The 14642-nt window shown below is 43.2% G+C and overlaps 1 protein-coding gene across 1 annotated transcript; it reads right to left on the reverse strand.

Moving 5' to 3' along the window:
- Positions 1–535: 535 nt before the first annotated feature.
- On the reverse strand, positions 536–9020 carry SSR2 (signal sequence receptor subunit 2). The gene is made up of 6 exons (XM_072637841.1): positions 8152–9020; positions 6643–6797; positions 4786–4884; positions 3961–4069; positions 2268–2345; positions 536–1080 (listed from the first exon to the last, which is right to left on the reverse strand). Exons 2-6 carry the CDS (start codon positions 6795–6797, stop codon positions 970–972), a joined length of 552 nt encoding a protein of 183 aa, XP_072493942.1. The 5' UTR covers positions 8152–9020; the 3' UTR covers positions 536–969.
- Between the last annotated feature and the right edge of the window lie 5622 nt (positions 9021–14642).

Below are 14642 nucleotides of genomic sequence, written 5' to 3' on the forward strand. Positions count from 1 at the left end.
CAAAAACCAGCTTCTCTGTCACTTTTTTACCCTAGGCTGAAGATAACAGTATGCTAACCCAGGGGGCTTCAAGACTTTTTCCTGGCCCCAGCTCAGAGCAATGAGGCATTACAAATGAATCAAAACTCAGGAAGATCAAGTCTTGGATAAAAGGATTTAGAAACAGTTGGGGAAACAGGAAACAAAGCTATCATCCTTTTAACTTTTCACTGAGCAGGTAACCAGTTAAAATTAAATCACATCTGAGAGAACAAAGCTCAGCATCTGTGGTTAGCTGATGTCTAGACCATCATACATACTCACTTCTCTGTCTAGAGGAGCGGGGACTAATGACAAAAAAGGAAAAACAGGAGCAAGTGATAAGAGAGAACAAGGAAGAAAGTAAAAGCTGAGGGAGGATTCTGGAGAGGAAAAATCTCATTGGGATGAGGATCCACAGCTCCAGGCACTAGCAGCTCAGCTTGGCTAACAGCACATTTTCAGGGTCTGTAATGGTTGCTGAGGTCACCAAGCTGGGGAAAGGGAAGACACATAATTTGAGGTGGAGTTTGTTTTTATTAGAAAACCCATTTCAGTAAGCACTTCCCTGCCCCCAAACCAGGAGGCTTCCAAGAGACTTGTGGCTCTGATTTCCTCTTTCCAGAGGCAGTCAGGCAGCCTCTGAAGTCCCCCCTTTTGAAACCCTGAGAAAGTCCTCATTGCCAACTTTGCACCAAGCAGCCCCAAAGTGAGGAGAAGGCCACTTGGGCTCAAGGTCAATGCTGGGGTGTTTCTGTTCATATAAAAACCCAACAGATGGCTTCCAAACTGCACCGAGGAGGCTCTCTTGGGCCCCGAGGCCTGTTCCTTTGCTGTGTGAGAGCACGGCCATGGAGAAGGTGGTGAAGGACTAAGGGAAGAGATTGCATTTTGAGATGTCCTTTGGAGTCTGGAAAGCACCTGGATTTCTTGGGAGGGGAGGATGCACACTCAATTCTTCTTGGTCTTGGGTGTGTCATATTTTCTCTTGCTTGAGTACCATAGCAGCAGGGGAATTCCAATGGAAGGAAGGGTCATCACACCAAATGCTGCCCAGTCCAGCTATACAAGAAAACAGAAGTCTTAGAACCTGAATTAAGAGAAGATGCCTCTAACAGGAACAGAGCAGATTAAGTCAACTGTCAAACCAGTCTTGAGCAGAAAGCTTCTCAGGCTATTGCAGCTGGGGCCTCAGGTTGGCCTCTTTGGAGGACATCTTGTGCTCTGTATCTGTCACACTACATCTATTACAACCTCAGTTACTGGAGAAATTGTGGCTCTTGTGAAAGACCTCTGAAGTGATGTTGCCACTACCCCCTAACTCCTTAGCTCTGTTGCCATGGCTCTAATAGAAGACTTTCTGATTTCTAACTTCCACCTCTCCTCAATAAAAGTCTTTCCCATAGTTAGTCAATCATTACGTAATTTTAATTGCCTACTATGCGCTTGGCAATATGCTCTGTGCCAGGGATACAAAGAAATGAAAAAACCAATTTTCACCATGAGGAAGTTGGGTGAAATCCGCCAGCCCTCCAGTCTCCAGGCTCCACTGCACCGGTTTTGTTCCTTCTGGAGCTTCTGCACACAGCTACCATTCTCTAAAGTTTTAATCTTTCTGCCTCAATGCTTCCAGAAGCTGTGATTTACCAAGTGTGGTGACCAATAATGCAGGCCGCAAGCCCTGCACTCAATAAACATTCTTCATGCATCATTATGGCCAAAAATATGTCACCCTCTGGTCAGCGTTCTAATAACAAGAGCATTCTCAGATGAGCTGGTCCTTGGGCAACAGACCCAGTACACTTGTGCCTCACTGGGAAACTTTAATAGCATGCTGGAACCTCCTAGAAACTATGCTACATTGGCACAGGCTTGGAGAACTCAAGAGTCACTTCCACAGCACAATGAGGCCTTGAAGAACTCTAAGGAAGGGGATATCATTCCACATTCTCCATAAAGCATTAAATCTCTTACAGGATCCAGAATTCTAAAACCACAGACTGCCCAACGAAGAAGAAAAGGGCAGCTTCTTGGTTCTAGGAGTTAAATTCTAAATTTCCAAGCACAATAAAGTCTATAAGAGTCTTGGTGGTTATATTACATCCGAGACCAAGCAAGAATCAATTCAAGAGAGGGATTCTAATAATGAGTTTGGGGAACTATACTATGGGGGAACCCATGGCCAAAGTTGGACGTCTTCTCATGCCAGGGCAAAGAAAATGTGTGGAAAGAGTCATTGTGAAACTTACAAAATGGGGAGAGAATCTCCTATCAAATTCTCGCTGTGCCAGAATTCCTCCCTGCCCGGGGGCACTGGTAAAGCCAACCTGAAAACATGAACAGAGAATATATCATAGCACACATCTGAATTCACCTTTTCTAAAAAGGGCATTCCCAACCAATCTGGGTACTCATCTCCCATAGGTAATGACTCTATCAAAGGGATGTTGCTGTCCAGGGCCCAGGGTCAGAGATTTGGGAGAGAAACATATGGTGAAGAATGATTTAGGCCTGGAAAGGGGCTAGATTACTTCTCCTGGGAGGAAGAATGATAATGAATCAGAAGTCAGTTCTAGGCTTCCAATTCCAGCTCTTCTACTGCCCTTTAAGCTCTGCATCTAAAAAAATTGCCTTTAAAGGAAAACAAGGTCGAAAAATGGCCATGCAGACCTGATTAGGGCCATATGGATCCACTTTGAGATTGTGAAAAGGATTATCACCAGTGGCCTGAAGCTGTGTGATCTTGGGCAAGTCACTTAATCTCTGTGGGCCTCAGTTCCCTCATCTGACAAATCAGGGTAATAATCTCTGTACTACTTGCCCTATCTCACAGGACTTTTAAATGTTTCGAATGAGAAAATGAATGTAAACTCACTTTGAAAATATAAGCCAATATACAAATACAAGCTGTTAAAGAAAGGGCAAGGCCTAATTCACATTCCATTCTCCTAGAGAAAAGGCAAAGTTTGGAGCACACTGCAAACAACTTTGCTAAAGGGGTGGCACTTGAGACTTTATTTTGGCTCTGAAGACAACTGTTAAGAGTCTAGTCAATTAACTCACTATCTGGAAGAACTGAAATGTAAAACAGATTTGGAGACTGTACTAGAAACAGTATTCCTTGATTTCATCTAATTTTCTGGATGACTCTAGGCAAATCCTTGCCCCACTCTGCACTCAGCAAGTTGGGCAAGATCCCACTTTTCAATTACGTCAGCTTACTTTGAACATCAATCAATAATTATTAAGCATGTACTATGTGCCCTTTAATATGAGAGATATAAGAGAAATACAGAAAATGTACACTCTGCTCTCAAAGGAATTTATGTGAAGAAATAGGAGATAAGGCTGGAGAGCTAAGGTCACAGTTGGACTATGAAGGCCTTTTGAATGTCAGGCAAATTTTAATTTGATGTAATAAGCAACAGGGAGTCATTGTACATTCTTAAGCAGGAGACTACCCTGATAAAATTGGGCATTAGGCCAATTTATCAGTGAAGGAGAATAAACTTGAAGGGAAGGGCAAACTAAAAAAGCAGTGGATTATTGACTAAGATGCTATTGCACTAATCCAGATACTAGGTGATAAGGGCCTGAACTAAGGTGGTAGCAATAGGAATCGAGAGGAAGAATAGGGACAGAAATGCCAGTATACCCTCCCTCTATGACTTCAGAATGTTATCTTCCGAGCCTTCAGAATTTAAAACCTTCTTTGAATCAAGGCTTCTAAACCCCTTTCACATTACTTCTACTTTCCCTCAAAATTTAGATATATATTCTTTGCAATATGAAGTCAGAAGCAGAATAGAAATGCTACTTTTAAAGGACAGCTTACTGAAATGGGGCTGGGTCAAGGAAATTTTGAAGATCAGAGCCACATCTGGACATCTTACTATTTACTCGCCCACCTCTCACTCTCACCAAAATGTCAAAACAACTTACCACCACTGGCCCTTCTTCCTGGGCAAGATATGTGATGGTTGCAGAGGTAAAGTTAAAATAGCCTGCCTTGAGGGGGCGCAGGACCACAGTATGGGAAACATTGCTGGCTCTGGCTCAAAAGTCAAGGAGACTCATGGAATGGATCCTATAGTCCAAAGTGCAGTAACTTTCTAGTTCATCCTCCTGCCTCAATCATTACCTACCATAAAGTATATGTGTAAGATTTCACACCTCTAACAATAAATGAATGAAAAAACAAGTACTGTTCACTGTTCAATGGAGAGGTCTTATTCTTATAATCAAAGCCTAAAAGGTTTATGGATACCCAGCCTAAGTTTGGAAGTAAACTTAGAGAACAAGAACTATTTTAGGGGTGATATGCTGTAAAGGAGGAGTATTTACTTATAATGTTATGATTTCGTCTGTGTATTTCCTCTTATACTTTGGAGAGGGGGAGAGAGGAGACATCCAATTCAAGTCCAACTAATGAAGTAAGATTAATAGACCTCATTTTCAAGAGGATGGTATCTAAAACAATCCCAGATATCCCTATCCTAATCATAAAAGCATCAGAAGAGTTTGTATGTAATTTGTATTAAAATCTTATCTCCCAGACAACACAGAATCCTTCCTAACGTTTAACCTAAATTACCCTTACTGCAGTTTCAATCCATCCCTTATCCTGTCCTAGCCTCTAGCTGTTAACTACTATAAAATGATGCAAGGTTGCATTACTCCCATGACTGCCATCTGTCTCCTTTCCCCTATATTCCCTGCACCAGCCTTTATCTGACTAAAACACAATAAGAAACATCAGCAGGATACGGAGCAATTCGGTCCCATTTGACATTGAGCATTCCTGAAACAATACCAAAGTCTTCTGGGGGAAAAGAATCATCAGATAATTCCACATCTAGGGCTGCACTAAAAAAGAGAAGAGATACAAAAAGGGTTAGGGAACAGCAAAGTTAAGACAACTGAAAAAACTTCAAAGCTGCTCCCCTTGGATTCAAAATCTTCTGTAGGGGAGACACAACAATATGGCTCAGAGACATGCTAAAACTTCTAGAACAGAGATTCTTAACCTTTTTGTGTGTGTGTGTGGGGGTGTCATGGACACCTTCTCAGAATCATGTTTCTAAATTCAAGAAATAAAATACAGGGAAATGTACAAAGGAAACCAATTAACATGTATCGAAAGATATCAAAATGTTTTTAAAAACAAAAAGTAAAAATATGATTAATATGAATGCATATATACATATATACGTAGAGCCTATATCACAATGCATGCTGTCTTGGAGAGGGGATTAGGGGTGGGAGAGAAAATTTAAAACTCAAAATCTTATGGAAGTGAATGTTGAAAACTAAAAATAAATAAATTCATTTAAAAATATCAACAATAAGGAACAAAGACCCCAAGCTAAGAAACTTCTAGAAGAAAGAGGGCCTGGATTTTTTCTGATTTCCATTTTTCCTCTATAAAGAATGTGCATGTGAAGGAGAAATATGACATATAAATAATAGAAGAGATTGTACATAACTTCAGCAAGTAACAAGAGGCAACTCATTCTTAAAAGTGCATAAAGTTCGAATGACCATAACTGCTTACATATGTCAGGAATTGTGCTAAGCACTGGGGTGCTGAGGGGTGGGTGGGAAGGAGATGATACAAAGAGAGGTAAAAACAGTCCCAGTTCTCAACGGGGGAACAATATATAAACAGCAACAACTACTAGGCACAAAAAGATACGTACAGGATACTTGGGAGGTTGTCTCAGAGGAAAGGCATCAAACAGAAAGCAAGATTGGAAGTGAATAAGCTTCGAAGGAAGTAACTGAAACTAAGAGGTAGAGGTGAGGAGGGAGAGTCTTCCAGACAGGGAAGACAGATAGTAAGGCTGGATGATAAGGAAAGTACAGCATAAGAAACCTAGAATGGTACAAAGAAGCCAGGTTATGAAGAACTTTAGATGCCAAATAGGCAACAGGGAGCAACTGGATCTCATTGTGTATGGGGGTGGGTGGGATGTTAATACTGTAAGACTTGAAGGAAAATCACTTTAGTAGCTGAGTGGAAGATATACTGGAGGGGAGAGACACCTGAATTGGGGAGACCAATTAGAAGTCTAATGCAATGAACATCAGATGATCAGGGCTTGAACTTGAGTGGTAGTTGTATGAGTGGAAAGAAGGGGGCATGTGGGAAAGATGTTGTGAAGGCAGAAACAACAGGACTTAGAAATGAACTGAATGTGTGGAGAGAGTGAGCAATTGAGAATTACACTGAGGTTGCAAGACTAGATGAATAATTATACCATGTTTCTTTATCCTTTCCTTTTAGCTTTCTTAAAAATTGAAGATGGCCCTTAGGTAAAGTTACTTTCTTCCAGTAGAGAAGGAACTAGTTTTCACTTTGTATCACTAGGGGCTAGTAAAATAACTTGCAGATAGTATACGTTTAATAAATGTTCATTAATCTGAACTGAATTCTACCCTGTGGAGTAAGATTCTCCTTAATTCCAACCCGGGAGAGTCTGCATGTGTTTTCTTATTTAACTGGTGTTAGAGTCCCATACCACACCTTTAAGATATCATTTCTCTACATCTTCTCTGAATGTCTACTGTAACCAACTAGAAATCTGAAGATCCAGAAAACTCTTCTGGGATCTAGTTTATTACCTTGAGCCGACATTGTAGATGTTGTATTGCAAGGTCAGGTCCTTTCCTTCCACAGCATATCTATTCAGCAGCGACTTAGAAGCCAGAAGCCTGGCCCCTTCTTCACTTTGCGCAGCAGAGAACAGACACAACACCGCAAACACCAACAGCCTCATCTTTGGAGTGAGACAGGACCATTAGCTACTTAGACTGAATTGAGGGATCAAGATCCAATCACCAGACCTCTAGAGCCAGAGTCACCCTCCTCGGCCTCTCTCCAGAAAAAAAAACTCTATAGCCATCTATCTCTTTGCACTCACCAAAGCACTGTGGCATAGTGAAAAGAGAATTGAGTCCGGAGCCAGAGGATGCATTCATATTATATCTCTGATGTTTACTACCTGTGTGATCTTGGCCAAATTCTTAACTTCCCTGGGTCACAGACTGCTCCTATGTAAGAGGAAGGAGCTAGCCTAGATGGATTCTGAGATTCTTTCCATCCCTACATCTAGGATCCTAAGGCCCAGCACCTTCTACAGTAGGACTTCTAATGTACCACATCTGAGATACTTAGGGGATTATTCTATCAACTACACTTGATGATAACAAAAGTCAAGGTTTTCCCCCAACCAATTATTGCTTTCCTAAATTCCTTAAATAGGAAACAGGCTGGAACAACTGTTCAACTAACTTTTTGACTGAGGGATGGGCGAAAGGGAGACAGCCTGCAAGTGGACAGAATGGAGGGTTGTCCGAGGTATGTGAATGCATTACTACCCAGTTTCTAGGGGATCTGATCTTAAGACTCTCAGAATATCTGGGGTGAGTCCCAGTTCTGACACCTCCTACATTTGTGGCTGTGGTAAAATCGCATAACCCTTTTGGAACTAGTTTCCTCATCGGTAAAATGGAGACAGTAATACCCTCCCTAACTCAAGGGGCCGTTAGGAAGAAAGCACTTGGCAAACCTCAAACCACTAAGTCAGGAGAGAAGCCTCAGCATCTTGATGCCCGTAGCAGGCGAAAGTAAGGCAGGCCGAGGGATAAGAATGCCGCAGGACGGGATGCCCTCCGCACCTTTTAGGGGAGTGGGAGGGGACGAGGGGGATAGTCTGGATGTTTGAGAACTGCTGTTCCCACCACAAAGTCCATCCCTAGGAATTAACAGCCTCCCTGCTTCCGTCGCTACACTTGCGACCACTCCTCCTATTTCCACCACTTCCCGCCCTCGACCCTCCTCGTACCATCTTCACCCCCCCCCCCAGTCCCCATGCCACCCCTTTCCTGACTCCCAGAGCCCGTCCCAGCCGCCGTCCCCTCTCCCCGCTGCTCCCGGTGCCCACTGCCTTCGTGGCTGCAGGGGCTGTCTGGTCGACGTGTCTCCTCCCCCTCCCCCAGACCCCCGTGGGCCGCAGCAGCTGAGCTGGCCCACGGAAGGAGAAAGACGGAGCCGCGTCGTGCGTCCCCACGCCTCCCCCTACCCCACTCAACCCCACCCCGTCCCGTCCCGTCCCGAGGGTCGGGTCTCACCGCGTGTACACTAAACCCACTTCAGCGCCACCAGAACCGGAAGACAGAGTCAGCGCCGGGAGGACAGCAAAACCAACTTCCGCCGGAAGCCGCTAGGTGGAAGGAAGTCCTCCCACGCGATGTTTTGTGGGGATTGTAGTTCTACCGCTGGCCCCATCTTCGCCGAGGGCTACCCTCACCTTACAGGAAAAATCCTGTTTCGGGTAGGACCGCCTCTGCACATATTCGTCCTCGCCCCTCCGCCGATATCCCAGCAGCTTGCTGTGGGTCACCAGCCTTGGAATCGGGGAAATCCTCCCTTCTCTACCAATCAAAATGCTGCTCGTCGTGGTACCATGGAAAGAGCACCGATTTTAGAGCCAAAGACTTGGGTTCACGTTAAGCCACGCAAGGCAGTGCCTGGGCTTCCGTTTTATTGTCCCCAAAACAAAACTAGAATACATGCATGGATTTGTCCATCCTTGAAGACAAATAAAACTGCCTCTTCTTTTGCTTCCTTTTCAGAGCGGCCTTAATTAACATATGCAAAAAAAAAAAAAAAACCACCCCAAAACGTATTTTGATTGGCTCCGCGGCGGGGGGCGGGGCGTGTGTACCTCCTCTGTTCATGAACCATAAAGCCACGGAATGTCAGACTGGAAGGGGCTTCCCAGCGTGCGTACGTCCATGCATACACACACACATGCATGCATGTGTGCATACGTCGACACGGACATGTATAGGTACAGACAGTTGCGGAAGAATCCTCGCCCCAAGTGGTTATCCAGCCTTTGCCTGCAGATTTCTGAGGATGGAGAGCAGTCTGGTCTTCGTCCAGCTTGGCTAAATTTGTCCCGATAGCAATCCTGTATTTGCCTCTGCTTTCTATCAGCTGCTCCACTTCTGCCCTCTAGAGCCATCGGGGAACAAATCCAATCTCTCTTTAATGTGACATGGCTTCAGACGCTTGGGGATATCTCTCGTGTCTATCCTGAGTGCATACACATTCCTATTTCCTTTAACATCCTAATAAAGCATAGTCTTAATTAAAGCCCTTAGTTGTCATTTTGGTGAAGACCCACCATCTGGTGGGGTCTGGCCACCTGAGGTCTCTTTCCCCACTACAGTCCGTCCTCAGTTTAGCTATCAAAGTGATTTTCCTTCATCAGAAAAGTCCTTTAACACCCTGACCCCCACCCCACTTAATAAAGTCCAGTGGCTCCCAATTGCTGCCAGGATAAAACACAAAATCCTTTCAAAGCTCTTCATAAATTAGCCTCCCAACACGGCTCCAGTCTTCTTACCACCTTGTTCTCTACATGTACTCTTGGATATAGTATCTGATGTCAAGAACTTTAACTAGTAAGGAATTTAAGGTAATATATAACTATATATATATGTAACTATAAATAACCATTGTAATATGCGTTTACATATAACAATACTATTATTGTTCACATTGTATAGCAAGTACTCTAAGATTCACCAAACCAGTGGTGTGCAGGCAAATGTTTAAAAACAGCTCTCACATACTAGCCATTTTTAAGTTTAATGTGCATTCTTAACATTTTCTTCATCACTTTCTTAAGTCAAGACAATCAACCAAATAATGTCAAGTCCTGATTTGTACCAGTTGCCTATTTCCAACATGTAAACGAAAATTTAACACTCGTAGGGTATGAGCTGACTTCTATACACCCCTGCCAACCACTTTCCTCATAGAGAACTTAGGAACTTAGGCTATGAAACTTATTCATCCCATTTTATGGGTGAAAAAAACTGAAGCTCTGAGAATTTCAATGACTTGTACAGGGTAATCAAGTCGGTTTCAAAAATGGCATGCAAATTCAGGTTTCTTGTAGCTTTTCCCAGTACAGTGTTATAAATGGCATGAGAGGTAGAAAGTACCACGGGATTCAGAGTAAAAATGAGGCCACATCTGTGGAAATCAGGGAATATTTCATGGAGGTAACATCTGAACTATCTTAAATTTTGATAAACAGAGATGGGGGTGAAGGATGAAGGCAGCACTTTAGAATTATAGGATTTTTGAGTGGGGGGGGGACTTTTAGAAGTCATTTCATAGTGTCATAGATCTGCAGCTGGAAGGGTCTTCTGAGGCCAGCTAGTCTAGTCCCCTCATTTGGCAATCAAGGAATCTGAAGCCAGGAAGGTTAAGTGATTTGTCCAAGGTGATGCGTATAGTAAGCACAACTAGTCTACTACTCTTGAAACATCTTGAAAAGGGGAGGTTGTACAGGCAGAAGTTTTGAGAAGAGTGAGTAGTTCATCTTGACTGGTTTGTTTAACCAGTCAACCAGTTAACAGCAGGAGATATACCATTCCACAAAGGACTTTGTATGCTAGGCTTAGGAACATGGGCACTATTTGGTAGGCAGTGAAGAGATAGAAGGTTTTTCATAGGAGAGTGATGGTATCAGAGCCCACTTTCAAAATAGTTATCTAGCTGACTGGTGTGTGGGATGAGAGGGAGATTGGAGGCAGGGAGACTTGTCAGGAGGCTGTTGCAATCTTTCAGATGAGAAATGAGAATATGAACCAGGATGCCGGTCATGGAAACTGAATGGAGGAGATAACTGGGAAACGTTTGAGAGGAGAACAGAGACAGGAGTGGCATAGTACAACAGAAAAGGCAATATCTCTGCAGCCAGAAGGCATGGATTCCAATCTTGCCTCTACTATTTGAATGACCTTGGGCAAGAAGTCTGCCTGATCCTCAGTTTCCTCATCAGCAAAATGAGAGAAGACTGGAGGTCCCTTCCAACTCTAATTCTAGGACTACAGGTAGCCAGTTGGATAGGGGTGGCAAAAGTAAGTTAAAGAGAATTAAAATTTTAAGGTTTAGCTGGCAGCACCCTGTTCAGAAAGAGGAGGAGCAGCTCTGTTTGGTGGGAGGATTTAAGTTCCATTTTGGACATACTAAGTTTGAGGCTCTGGTGGGACATCCAAATGGGTGGACATTCAGGACTTGGCATCTAGAAGGTAGGGAATGGAGAGAAAAATAAATGAGGTATCTGTACCTCTACCTCTACATCTATACCTACCTACCAGGTTAGACCAGGTTATGAACTGCCAGAGAGGGATGATATAGGAAGATAAAAGGAAAGGACCTAGCATAGACATTTAGTGAAAAGGACAGCCAAAAATCAAATTTTAGCAGCACACCAACTGAGGGATACTTTCCAAATCACCGTATTGCTTGAGAACCTAAAAAGGATCCTTCTGGATCCTTTTTTTGACCCCACTACCCAAATCTTTGGAGTCTACTGCCTGCCTAGCTTCTTTCAAAGAATTGTCTTGAGGAAACCACCTTGAAACTAAAATGAGCCATAAATTTGAGTTCTCATAATTATCATTATTTCAAGCAATCTTGATATGAGCTGGTTGACCAGTCTATTGCCTTCTGTAGCTGAATGTAATATCCCTTTGGATTATGGACTACTTCCTTCTGATTTTCCCATATCTGTCTTATCTTCCAGGAAGTTTGCCTAGCCAGGAGAGAGAAGGAAAAGGGTGAAAGCCCCAAGGAACAGGGCTCATTCAGCTATGGAATCTGCCCCTCTTCAGAAAAGAGCTCTGTAGGACTGGAGACCCCACTCTCATTACCATGACAACTGCTTCTGTGAGGCCATGGAGGAATGAAGAACTTTTAAGTGTGGGGGTATGTAGGGAAAGGAGGAGTATCATGTCTGGGCCTGTTTCCAATAATTATTGATTTTGAGACTTGAATGAAGATGGCAAATAATTTGATCTTTCAGTCAAAGCAATGCAAAATGAGAGTGAAATTTGGGAATGGGGCAGTGACTGGTAACATGGGCTAGAGGTCAGGCCTCTGGGGTTCCTGGTTGAACTGAGAAAGCTTTCCTCTTAACCATTCTTCTCCATCCTCCCTTAGGAGCCTAAGGAGGCATGGGGAGATCTAAATACAAAATCATATCTCTTGGACAACTTTACTATATCATAGACTTTGATCTACAACCTTGGCAAAGATCCAGGCTATGTTGACAGTCAAGACAAGACCACTGTAAAAAACTTTTTCACTCACCCATTCTCTTCTTCCCCAGTGCCTGACTGTCAAACACAGTAAGTGTTCCATCCCCCTTCAAAAACCAGTATCAGTGACTATTACCCACAACCTCCATTTTGAGCTTCTCTACCCAGCTTTCAAAGTCCTTCAGCCAGCCAACTAATTGGGTCATCTTCATTTCATTTCCTAAGGTCAATTTGCTGACCAACTCCCCTCTAACCTCTCCATCTCCCATCCTGGTGGCCAATAACCAGCTTCAAGCTTTTCCACAAGCCATTCCCCTGCCGAGATGACCTTCACTTCATATCCTTAGCACTCCTTGCAAGCTTGGTTCAAAATGTTCTTCTTCAGGAAGTTTGGCTTCACTTGGCTCTGATCACACCTTTATAATATAATGTGTCCCAGCACTTAATTCGTATCACGGTTATGTCCCACTCTTTAAGTAAATCGTAAATGAACAACCCATATTTAGAAAACTCATCAGATAAGCGCTGTTTTACAAAAAGGGAATCCGTTTTGGTCCTGAATCTGCGCATGACCTTCAGCAATGACTCAATAAGCATTTATTAAGTGCCTACTACTATATGGCAGGTAGGTGCTGCAATCTCTACTCAACTCCTAATGACAGGAAATCCTAAGCCTTAGTTTATATATTTGTAAGGGGGTTAAATAAGAAGATTCTGCCCAGTTTTAACATTCTGTGGTTCTAGCAATTTTTGCTTAACAAAAGTTTTCAACATGGGATCCACCTAAACAGTGGATTCCTCCAGTCACTTCAGCAACAAAAGACAAACACAATTCTGTGAGTAGATGCAGCTGAGTGAATGGGTACTCAGCTAGCTGGGTAACTCATCTCCTCCCCTCCTGTCTGCCTCCCTTTCTCCTCCTCCTTGCCAAAGGAAGGTAAATTTGGATGGCCAAAAGATGCCCAGTTGACTTGGGTTTTACTGGCTAGTTTCCTTTCCTTTCTTTTCCTTTCCCTTTCCCTTCCCTTCTTGCTGTCTTGTCCTGCCCTGTCTTTTCCTTTCCCAAAACCTTAAACCTACTGCACTCTGACACCAATGGGCCTCTGCATAAAGGCTCTTCTGTACCCTCCTGGCTTTAGAGTGATTATCAATAGTAACTGTTACTGTTTCCCTTTCAACCTGATCTTTCTTTTTCTTGGTCTCATTAAAGGCGTCATGCCTGGCTACTTCTTAAACAGACCTATTCAATGAATGGGCATTACCCCACCCTAAGTGGGTACCTACGAAGACCTTGGCCTAAAGGGCCCAAGGTCTCCCAGCGCATCCTGGGTCATCTCCAGTCATCCTGATGAATATCTGGTCACTGGATTCGGATGGCTCTGGAGAAGTGAGGCTGGTGACCTGCACAGACCTCCCTCACTCAAAACAGTCACATGCAAGTCATGTCATCATTTCTCTGATGGTATGGTCTTCTTCAGCAACGAAGGGCGAACACAATCAAGTCTAGTGCATTTAAAATTATTCATTTTTCAATTTTTCAGAAACCTATTTATTTCATGAAGTTAATGCCTTGTATGTTCTAAATTGTGTTTAAAATTCTTTAGCCATTACATGTAACTGTATTGTTCCCCTAAAATGGTAAACACCACAAGAGCAATCATTATTATCATTATTTTTCATGGCCCTTATATGTATCCTTTGCCTAGTACCCATATGCAGGAAGTAGTGTGACCTGAAGTTTCCAGTGATCTCAGGCTTCTTCTAATGCTACTTAGTCCTTCTCACAAGGATAACAGATGTTTCAGACCTGGAAGAGACTTTAGAGTTCAACTAACCCAACTAACTCCCTAATTTTGCAAATGAGGAAACTGACCTTTTAAGATGGGAAATGACTTGCCTAAGGTCATCTATATATTAAGTAACAGGGTTGAGATTTGAAACCAGGTCACCCTGACCTCCAGTTTAGTAAATTCTGACCCCCCAGTCTAGGTCTCTTTCCATTGCAACATGCCACCCTAACTTAAAAGAAGGCATATTTAAGTATGGTGGCTGGACAGGGTGAGGCCTCAACCCTCACTCTTAGATTACCCCCAGGCAAAAGATATCACCCCACCCATTCCTCCTGTGCCACAAAAGTGAAAGAGGAATAAGACTGCCAAGACTCAGGGGTCAAGGGCAAATGACAGTAATACTGAAGGTAAAATGAACTTCCAAACCTTCAGGCCACATAGGCCATCCATGACTCAAAGATCATATCCAACCCAGCAGAATTCTATGTTCTTCTGGAGTAAGAGAATGAATATATGGGCTCAAAAGGAGCAGAGTCATTTTGGCAGGCCATCTAATCACCTCTGGAAAATGACTTCATTTCCGAGATACATCTGCAGGTATGGCTATACTAGTCAGAATCCAAAGGAAAAAAAAGGCATTCAAAGGCAAGAAGTTCCAAGCTAGGATGCACTGCTATGAGACTTGGATGAAAGCCAGAATAGGAGCCA

This window comes from Notamacropus eugenii, chromosome 2 (assembly GCF_028372415.1).
Source record: "Notamacropus eugenii isolate mMacEug1 chromosome 2, mMacEug1.pri_v2, whole genome shotgun sequence".
NCBI classification, from domain to species: domain Eukaryota; kingdom Metazoa; phylum Chordata; class Mammalia; order Diprotodontia; family Macropodidae; genus Notamacropus; species Notamacropus eugenii.

Bases quoted from the DNA above. Each gene is read 5' to 3' on its own strand.
- SSR2 (XM_072637841.1), bottom strand. From the start codon at position 6,797: ATGAGGCTGTTGGTGTTTGCGGTGTTGTGTCTGTTCTCTGCTGCGCAA. The intron at 2,346-3,960 runs GTAAGTTGTTTT...TCATGTTTTCAG, and splicing joins AGGAAGAAGGGCCAGTGGTG to GTTGGCTTTACCAGTGCCCC. The intron at 1,081-2,267 runs GTAAGTTTCACA...TTTCTTGTATAG, and splicing joins GGAGATTCTCTCCCCATTTT to CTGGACTGGGCAGCATTTGG.